Source organism: Corvus kubaryi, unplaced genomic scaffold (genome assembly GCF_017639235.1).
Source record: "Corvus kubaryi isolate FWS band 111438036 unplaced genomic scaffold, C.kubaryi_AGA036_p1.0 37308, whole genome shotgun sequence".
In the NCBI taxonomy this organism is placed as follows: domain Eukaryota; kingdom Metazoa; phylum Chordata; class Aves; order Passeriformes; family Corvidae; genus Corvus; species Corvus kubaryi.
The window spans coordinates 4731475-4741935 of record NW_024581096.1 but is presented as its reverse complement, the minus strand read 5'-3'; the positions used below and the strand labels follow the sequence as shown (position 1 = coordinate 4741935).

At 36.7% G+C, this 10461-nt stretch overlaps 1 protein-coding gene across 8 annotated transcripts in view; it reads right to left on the bottom strand.

The window, feature by feature from the left end:
• Nucleotides 1-1182: 1182 nt before the first annotated feature.
• PDE4D (phosphodiesterase 4D) overlaps nucleotides 1183-10461 on the bottom strand; it is a 551221-nt gene continuing 541942 nt past the window's right edge. For all 8 annotated transcript variants that reach the window (XM_042028299.1, XM_042028298.1, XM_042028303.1 and 5 more), the window contains 4 exons: nucleotides 7675-7829; nucleotides 7034-7156; nucleotides 6378-6560; nucleotides 1183-5830 (listed from right to left, as the gene is read on the bottom strand). In XM_042028299.1, coding sequence (XP_041884233.1) covers nucleotides 5417-5830; nucleotides 6378-6560; nucleotides 7034-7156; nucleotides 7675-7829 — 875 coding nt within the window. In that variant the 3' untranslated portion in view covers nucleotides 1183-5416. The remainder of the gene's footprint in view (nucleotides 5831-6377; nucleotides 6561-7033; nucleotides 7157-7674; nucleotides 7830-10461) is intronic.

The window sequence follows — 10461 nt, the reverse complement described above, 5'->3', positions numbered from 1 at the left end:
CTCAGCGGAGCTGCTCAGGGCAGTGCGACCATGGTTGCCCTCCCGCAGTCCATTTTGGACGGCTCCGCGGTTTTGCTCCGGCAGCTGTCAGCCTTACAACCAGTGATGGTGAAGGAGGTGAGAAGGGTCTCTCCATGAGGGTTTAAGAGGATCTTTTAACAGTCGCATCTTGTCCCAGCGACCCCAGAGGCAGAGAGACCTCATGATCCCGGCGCAGGGGGGTTTTGTCAGGGGCTCAGGGGCGGTTCCTGGGCGGAGTTGGGGTACAGGAACCAATAGTGAGAACCTGAGGGAGTGGCCAGGGCTAGAGCAGGGGAGAGTGGGAGGGGGAACAATATGGGATAGGAAAAGCAAATGGTCAACAGATCACCACATCAAACATGCGAGGAGAAGCCTGACAGGAGTGACAGACACCATCTAATTTATCCACCCACCGCAGCACCCTTCATCTACCCCACACAGTACTTGCCAGCATTTTCTGACACAAAGGTGTGATTAAAAAGGAGTCATAAGAATTCCTTCTCCTTGCAAACTACTCCTAAATCCAAAGAAGGATTAAGAGACTTAAGAAAAACATGAACATAGATTTTTTTTTATTCAACAAGAAACTATTTTCAGTTAAGCAAAGAGTCCCACAAAACTTCGCACTGATCCTGAAAGCCAGGCACCTAAAAGGTGCCTGAAAGCCAGTTTAAGAATTGGACTCACATTAAGAGTGACTCCTTCCTCAAGAAAACACTATGAATTTTATTTTTAAGAGCAATTTCTTTTTATCACCCATTTGGAACAGAGATTGTGACAATGTTTGTGGTACTTTTTTATTGGTTTGGTTTGGTTTAGTTTCTATATGGTATCCCAGTGTATTGCTCATCTAGACAATCTCTAGACATCTAGTTTCTTTAAACCACTTAAGTCACTGGTAAAATTTCCTGAAAACCAAGATTGTATGCCTTTCCAGTGTAACTATATATCACACCTTTGTATATTAGGCTCCCTAAGAAATACCGTATTTGATTGACTTTTCTGATTTGCTCAAGTTTATTTTGTATTATCTATGTGAAACACTATTCTGACAAAATACGGTAATCAAATTATTCTGGAAATATGTTTTCTTTTAAGCTGTCAAAACTATGGGATTCATGTAAAAAAAGTTAACTTTAAAAAAAAATCAGATACAGTAACTAGGCAGAATCAAGACATGCTTTTATTTCCATTGCATATAAAATTTCATATGAAGGTATCGATGTACAGTACTAACCCATAGGCTGTAAGAGAGGCTAAGAAACCAGTGAAAGAATAGCCATGTGCAATGTTCACACAAGTTGCCACTCTCAAGACATCCCCAAAGAAAATACCGAATTAAAACAGTAACAAGAAATTGTTCAGGATATCTGTTGTTGTAGAGTCCCTTTTAGACTATATAAAACAAAAGCATTCGAATTCCTTTGGGCCAGGGCTGCTAAAATCTACAGTTTGTGTCAAAAAGGAGATTCTGGTTTTTCTTGGAAAAGAATCTCTCCTTTCATGAATAAGTCGCAAGTTACAAGGGCTGGGCATCACTGGAATGGAGAAGAGGTATTTACCTCACTCTGGCAAATTCAATGATACCAGCTCTGAGTTGTCTGGAGCAATGTGACAAGTCAAACAGCAAGAGTTGCTCAGTCCAACCTGCAAACCTAATAGTAGTGTTATTAAAACATCTAACAGTTTACTGCTCTTCTGTAGAGCTAGTGCACTATGCTACACACATCTGCACAAAGCTTTAGCTACACCTATATAAAATAAACTTTGGCTACTTGTAACACTAATATTGGAAAGCATTTCCAAGACTGAAGTTGTATATCCTACTATGGATTCTACTTATACAGTGATCATTTGTGCTACTAAAGAAGAAACATTACAGACAATTGTAAAAGTGTATGAGTTACACCCTCTTAATTCTGATCATTCCATTTCACAATATGCATTAAAATCAAATGTTTATTAGAGATGCTTTCCAAAGCTGTTTCAGTGCATTTCAGCACTGAAATGCAGCATCAATTATTTATCTTTTTTAGGAGCAAAAAATGGCTGAAATAATCCCCAATTACAGGCTGTAAAAAGATATTCAGAGACAATACAATTACATTACCAGAAGTCTGCAAAAGCTTGAACTTCCAGCAGGGTCAAGAATGAAAGTTTATTGTAGTATTACGCATATTAGCTCGTAAGAGTATCCCCCATCAGTTAGCAACTAAAAATATGGTAGAAATGCCCAGCCCTAGCCCCAAGGCTACCTTACTTTCAAATGCAGCTAAACAAGAAAATATTGTTTAAAGTTAAGGCACAGCCCTGGGACCAAAGACCTGCAGCTTTTTTAATCAATATATCTTTATGTATTTTATACTTTTCTCAAATCTTCCATAAATGAGCTCTATGGTGACACTGAATATATTACAGGAGAAGAAATGTACAAGGAATATGTATACACAATAGTCATTCTCTCACCAAGAGTTTCCAGATACAGCAACACCACCCTGACAAGGATGATGTTATAATAAGAACTGATAATTTACAATTAACATTACAGTATGTACATTACAATAAATACATGGTTGTAAACAGAGACAAACAAGACTGTATTACAGGTAAGGTCATTTGGTGAGAAAAATGAATGGCACAAAAAATAAATAATGTGTTTCAAAAGAACTGTCAAAGCTTTCTATAAAATCCATTTCATTCAAGTTTTTTTTTCTGAATGCTATTTGTTCTATCGATATTCTTTCATTATCATTTTTTAATGACACAAAACAATTTAAGAATTTAAATACAGCATTACTGAGTACAGCAACTTGCAAGCTAAAGTGTACTGTTATAAACAAGGTGATTTTTCTTTTTTCCTCCCACTCAATATCCACTCACTGCATTTTTTAATGGCAAAAATATTCACAACACATAAAGCCACTTATAAATGGTATTGTTTTAAAGCAGTGTACAATGCTAAAACACACTTTGGCAACAGAGGAAAAAAAAGATTGTACAGTGCATTATATCCCCAACTCTAAGAAATGGTATCATTTTCTATGATTTGATTGTCCACATGTACAGGTGTATATCTCACAATGTGGGTTTATGTTCATTTACTTTCAATTAGTGCAGAAACAAAACTTTCCAGGTCCTACTGGTTATTCTGGAATTTATATTGCTTTTCCACTACTGAGGTTCCAGGCACTCTTGGGGGCTAAAAGGACTTTTAGATGGATCAGGGTCAGCAAGAAATGATGAAAAAAAAAGAATCAAAAAAAAAAAAAAGGCAAAACATAAAAAACCCCATGAGTTATCTTCATTCTTTTACTCCTTCTGCATCTTCTGTGCTAAGGCCCTGTGAGGGCTAATGGTAAAGAAAATTATGACGTGGATATAGAAGAATGCAAAATGCATTTAAAAGTTGAACTATTAGCCAATTATTTTTAAACAGGCTTTTATTCTAGATCTCTGGTAATTTAAAAGTACCTGTATTCATAGCTGCAAATTTGCTACCAAAAAAATCCAAAAGGAAAATAATGGCTGCTGCTATCACCTTTTATTAAGAAATTATCTTGATATTGTCATTTTAACAGAATTTTAGAGTGTGGGAGTCTGCTAGCCTCCCTAGGAAACTATTTCCCATCTTCTACACTCAAAACTACAATTCTAATGATGACTAAAGAGGAGGAAATAAAATCTCTTCTTTCATATGACCAAACAAAAAGACTGAAAAATGACAAATATGAACTCCTACCTCCCTTTAGCTTTCCAAGTTATGGTAGCCTTCAGTACCAATCAAACTGAAAGGCAGGATTCCCTTAGCACAAGCAGGGAAAAGGATGAAAAGATCTAAGATTGAAATAATATGGAGTAAACTACAACTCTCATGATGCACTGCTCACTTACTTAATAATATAAAAAGACAAGACTGGCCTGGCTCTTCTTGCAACAAAGACATGAAAAAATAACACTACTCATTATTTTTATGTTGTACACCTCTCAGATTAGCAAATGGTTTAACTAGATAGCTACCCAGATTAAAAGTTACTGGGAGTCTTAAGTTGGAGATACTACACTAATGCTTTTTTTCAGCAGAACAAATATTTCATACGTTGTATCAGTCTGTTCTGATTTAGCAGTCTATAGCTCCCAGGCAAAAGTAGTCTGAAAAACCATGTTTCAGAGGAACAATTGTTATTAGAATAGCAAAAGAGCTGCTTTTTTACTGATGACAATTCATTACTGTTTTTACAGGCTCTGGTCCTGTAAATCCTAGTGTTAGTGGTCCTAGCTGGTATCACTGGGACCACTTCTTGTAGTAAGACAGAGTTGGCAGGATCAGGCCACTATGAGGGCAAAAGCACTATATAAATCCACTAACACATTTGGGAAAATTGTGGTGAAAAAACAAATAAACGAAAAAAGCTATCATACTGAAAAAGTTTTATGTAACACAAAAAATATTCATGGAACTCATGAATATATAAAATAATAGACTTTTACAGCTCAATATTACCATGACATTCTAAGGTGCCAAAAAAATAAAAGAAAAAGGAATTAAAGAAAAAAAACCTAGAAGTATTATCCAGTGTAGCACAGATTTGTACTGAAAACTTGTAAGTAACTCTTTGGAAAAAAAAAAATCAGTGGCAGATGAAAATTGTTTTTTTTTTTTAAATATAATACCTCGGCATATTTAATAAAAAGTAAGCTCTAAAAAAGATCTCTGTTTCACATATTATACAAAATGGAGAGGTTAGTGCAACCCACTGGGTCACACTTTTTTCAGTTATGTCTCAGATTAGAAATCAGAAAACTATGCAATTTTCACAGCTTATCTTCCTGTTGGTAACAGAATCATGTTGTGTCCCTTTATTTTTGTGAATTTGTTTTCCAGTAGGAACCTCAATGTTTTTTCTGTTTCCTCTACATTAATCTATCTATTATCCAATACCTTACAATACAATACAATGAATTCAAAAACTATCAAAGCACACCAACATTCGTTTGGCAGGTGGTACGCCTCTGAAAGCATTTGCTTTATTTAATGGAATCTGCCAAATAGAGACCTTATTAAAATGTAACTAATGGATGTTCTCCCCCTCCTTTCTGACACCGTGGAGGTGAAAATTCTGGTTACAATATTCCTGAGTGCCAAACTGAGTCATCAACATCAGTTTTGATCAACAATCCTTCTGGCAGGTAACACCAAGTTCTGACCATGGTTTAGTATGTGACATATACTTTGGAAATCATTACCTAAATTTAAAAAAATAAAAATAAAAAATCCAAAACAAAACCAAAATCCTCCCCTCTCCCCCCCCCATAAAAAAAAAAAAGAAAAAAAAAAGAGAGAGAAAGAGGGAAAGAAAGGGAGAGAGCAGGAGAGAAAGAGAGTGTGTTTTCATTGTTATGTGTCAGGAGAATGTTCTTCTACCACACAAGGCTCTGCTGTTTGGTTCTCCTCCTCTTCTACTTCTTCCCCTACTTGCTCATCAAGAGGAATTTCAGTGGATTCTGAATCCTGGGTGCAAAGAGTCTTGGAGTCACTGAAGCTGGTGTCTTCTTCTACTTGACTTCCACTGTCCTTTTCAGTGTCTGACTCACCGTCTTCCTCTAGTGTTAGTTCAAACTGGAATTTTTCAGGTTGACCCTGCTTTCCCTCCTCCTTTTCTTCAGGTGCAGGAGAGGGACTTCGAGGGATTGTGCTCTGGTACCATTCTCGATTGTCCTCCAGTGTATCTAAGATATCCTGGGCATCTGGGTGAACAAGATCTGCCCATGTCTCCCACAAAGGATGAACAATGTAATCTATAAATCCCACCTGTTGCAAATAATACAAGAATATGATTATTCACAGAGAAATGAATAAGTCATGGCAGTTATGAGAAATATTATGCTAGTAAGAGACAAAAGATACCTTAAAGGTGGCTGAAAAGAAACCATACTAGTTTATGTAATAGATAAGGTCTTTTACTTTTCAGAAGTCTGATTCAGGATATTGGATAAGCGCATGGAAAGGATTTGTTTTCAAGTGAACTGCTCATTACAAACAACTCCACTGCATCTAGTGAGCCAAATACCTGCTTTATATTTAATTCTGATTTTGAAGGAAACCCTAATCAGCTGTACAGTAATCTCTTTTGGCATGTATGCTGCTTTTCAGGTCAGGACAGTGATGGAATCCCTTCAGCAAGCATACTGCCATGTACTATGTTTTCACAGTAAAGGTCTCAGATTGCCTCACTTACTACTGAAGAGCTGAATTAATTAACTCAGAGGAAGAAAAGGAAATTCAGAAATTATTCAAAATATGACTGTGTACCATCCTTTTCTTCTAAAAGGTTGAACTACCTTGTCAAATCAATTACCTGTGATTTTTCCACAGATGCATTGTGCTTATCACACATGGGACTTATCTCCATTCCCCTCTCTCTTTCCCGGTCTCCCTGACGGAAAAATTCCTCCATTATTCTGTCTGTCCATTGGCGGTAGAGATGGAGTGGCTTGGTAGGATTGCTCAGATCTGCACAGTGCACCATATTCTGAAGAACCTGGAATAGATTGAACACCTGTGGTGTTATTACCCTGAAGAAGAGCAGCTCCTTTTTTATACATTTCTGGTGACTCTAAAACAAAACCTTGAAAATACATGTAAAGCAAGATTTATTCTAAACAGCAAAAACTTATGTGCTTGTGTGATTTTCATACTTGTAGCAATATCCATGAATTACCTGGCTTCTGCTGCTTCTGCCGCTATAAAGGTCACAAAATCCTTGTCAGAAAGAGAATCACTTTTTGACAATTTGAAAGGAAGGGCAAAGCCTCATTTAGTCCAGAACTACTCTAGCACTTCATTAGTCTCCCAGAGAGTAACTTGGACCATGTCACTTAGACCAGGAAAGAAACAGAGGGAAGTAGCAGGTTATGGTGTGAAACAGACAGCTCTAATCTGTGCTGGAGAATGGGGAGAACAATGTTATAAAGTACGTAATGCAAGTGACCATTTTCAGATGAATTTCCTTACCTGAATCCTGTCTGAATAGTTATCAAGAAGCAGGACACCAGAACTGGTCACTTTTTTCGTTTCAACCATAGTTTTTAAATCAGCCAGTAGATTCATATGCTTAGACATATCTGTTGCAAGAACCTAGAAAAAAACAAACAAAAAACGAACACTATGTAAATGATTCTACTGGGGTTTTTAAAAAAGTATTTGAACATATAAATCAACAGTCTTGGAAGGAACCCATAGCTCCTATTTCTGAATACATGATATAAGCACGAGTCCTGTATGTTCATAATAGTAGGTTCTCATTTCAGTTATTTTAAAAATAGGACAAAATCATTGTTCAGCATTGTTCAGAATGATCAGATCAGCCCAAATTCCTTATTAATTCAGTAGCAAATTTCTAACTGATGGTAGAATGGTATACATGTCAGTACAAAACCAGCTTGAAACAGAAGTGTTTACTTTCTAAAAATGCATGGACAGTTACTAAAACTTAAAAGAACACACTATTCATGTTTGGGTAAGACATGAGAAAACTTCAAACTTTCACTTCATTGTTTACAGGCCTGATCACATGTAATTTATCATAAAATGCTTCTGTGCTTTATTATTCAGTGTGCTAGCTCTGTGGAAGATCAAACTCAAAAAAAACTCACAATGTCAATGACCATTTTCCTCAATGATTGTCTCTGTTTTTTGGTCAAATTCTGGAAAATATCACAATTTTCTTCCTGCAGCAGCTTGAAACCCACAGCTAAGTGATGATTCTCCAGTACTGATGAGTCATTGTACATCAAGGCGAGTTCAGAATCTGCAATAACAATTGCAGGGCAGAACGTTACTAAAGGCTGTGCTTCTACCAAACCTTAAGACCTTTTTCAAATTCATTCATAACAAGATCTACAAATAAACTTTTAGTAACAGCCCTGAAAGTTACAGATTATTGACTGAATATCTTACTAGGTCAAGCCAAAGTATGTTGAGGAAAACAAAGAAAAGGCTTTGTAATGATGCATGTACACGTACCTGTAGTGGCAAGTTAGAAAAAATATAAGGAAGGTAATTTTCAGGATACATTTTCATATCTGCATGAGGTAACTTAGAAAATATTATATGCATAATATATGCATAAACACAACTCAACTAAAACACACTCTGATGTGTTGTCTTCTCATGCCTCTCTCCATCACAACACCTAAAATTCTATTGTTAGAAAAGTTTCAGCTGTCCAGCACTCTGACTGGAGAATACACAGCTGAGGCTTTTCTGCAGGTCTGCTGCAGAGAGCACACTTCTTGGTTTTCAAATCATGTCTTTCTGCAGTTATCTAAGACACTCAGATGCCTGGTGAACTAGGCTTACAGTCATTAGTTCATGACAACTGAAGGCTGGTAGGATGGTAACAGCTATGCTTCTGTCTTTTCCACATAATGTCATGTGGTGTGAAACTGCAAGCAGTGGCCTTGCCTGCTGCTTCATGCTTGAGCGTGGTCAGTGCTTGATGTTGTCTGTAATGCTGCCTTCTCCAATGGAATCATTCTTTACTCAGTCACTCCATATGGCTGTGAGAATAACACACACTTTCCCAGCCATGTCTGTGCTGAGGCACACCTGTAAGATCAGCTTAGGCCTGCTGAACAGGCAGCTCTGTCTAATCAAAGCAGTTACCAAACTTTCTGCACAGCTTTAACTTTTACGCAGGAATACTGCACAGTCAGCTTGCATATGCTTTAAGATACAGCTTGTAAATATATCTATCCCAAAAAACTCAAATACTTTTTATGGAATCATACTTTTCACATGCTATATTATCTTCTATTTATTACAGCTGTTCTAGCCTAAGTCTAAACATACATCAGTCTATTCCACTCTTTGTCCTCTTTTCTTCTTTTACAGCAGAAAATGATTTTATGTTTTAAAATGCCTCTGGTTCAATAGGAGGCCTCTAAAAGCTTTGATCTTCAGATTTCATTAATCTCATTATCTATTCTCCGGCTGTCTTCCTCTCCTGTTTTGAATAAAACAATCCATCGAATCAGGAAAGACTTCCTCTTACTTTCCTTATCCCAAAGGCAGCAAAACCATAACAGCAGAAGTAGAAAGAAAGCAAGTTTGCAAATGATCTATCTCTCTCTCATCTTTCACAGAACATACACAAAGCTTTCATACTTGTTTTTCTTACACAGAAAACAGGCACTAGTTTATTTTCCTTTCAAACAGCCTTCTGATGAGCTGCAACTGCAAAACACTCCACTTTGCCAAAATGCTTTGGAAGAGCTGGAGCTACAGACACAGCTAAAATGTACTCAACTTCAAAATGGATGTGAAAATGGACAAAAGTTCCCCCTGAGTAACATCTGTAACACACTATAAGATTCAAGAATATTTTTCAGCAAGGACAGAGTTACAGTGGTAAAATAAGCATCTCCTCTGATGCTAATATACTTCATATTTGTTTGTTCTTTAATAGCATTCAAAAGGTATCAGTTTCGTTGACAATTGTGTAATAGACTTTAAATAGGAAAACAATATTCATAAAAATCACAAGACTAATTATAAAGAATAAGACAAAAACATGGCAAATATGTATATACTCTAAGTAACTAAATCTATTATGGTTTTTTCCAAATGTATTCTTATGCTTAGTGAAATGTTAATACATTGTACGGTTCACTGGAAAACAAAATTAGATGGAAGCAAATTATCTTCTAGAGGTTAGGAAAATTTTGGATTTGAGAAACCAGCATTAGATGATCTTTTTCTGTCTTTGTCCCTGCAGTTTCTTCCCTGTATACAGAACAATTTTAAAGGAACAAAATCTCTCTGTTTCTTTCAGCCTTGCAACAGCAGTTTCAATTAGTGCTGTTACTTGACTGACACGTAAGCCTCCTTTATCAAAAGCTGAATTGAGAAAAGACATATTTTCTAAGCTGGTAATTATCAGCATGAGAATGACTCCTGTATTAGCTGAATTTCAATCTGTCTAACTAGAAGTGAAAGGTTTAAGCACCACCACTCATCCCTTCAACTAGACAGTTATCCCTCTTAAACTTGAACAATTCATTGGTTTCCTCGTAGAACCTTGGAGCCAGCAGTATATACTGGTACTCAATTTCTGATTAAACAAACAAAGTAAAACTTTACTTACATATGCCCACTCTTAAGAATTCAGGTATTATACACTCTTTTTTGAACAAAGCTTGATTCACTCTCTGCCTATACTACACTGCTGAACTGTACTGGTCCCCAGTAAAGCACAAAAAATCCAGAGTCAATCCTAATCCTCTTCTATGCAGATGAGTCATCAAATTGAATTTCATTATAGAGTGGCCTTTAGGCCATTGAGACAAACGAAACTAGGTGGAGACTAAACTGAAGTGAATGTCTCATTCAAATCTACAGCAGCAATGAGTCAGAGGAGGAGCTCCCTTCAAACTCTGCTG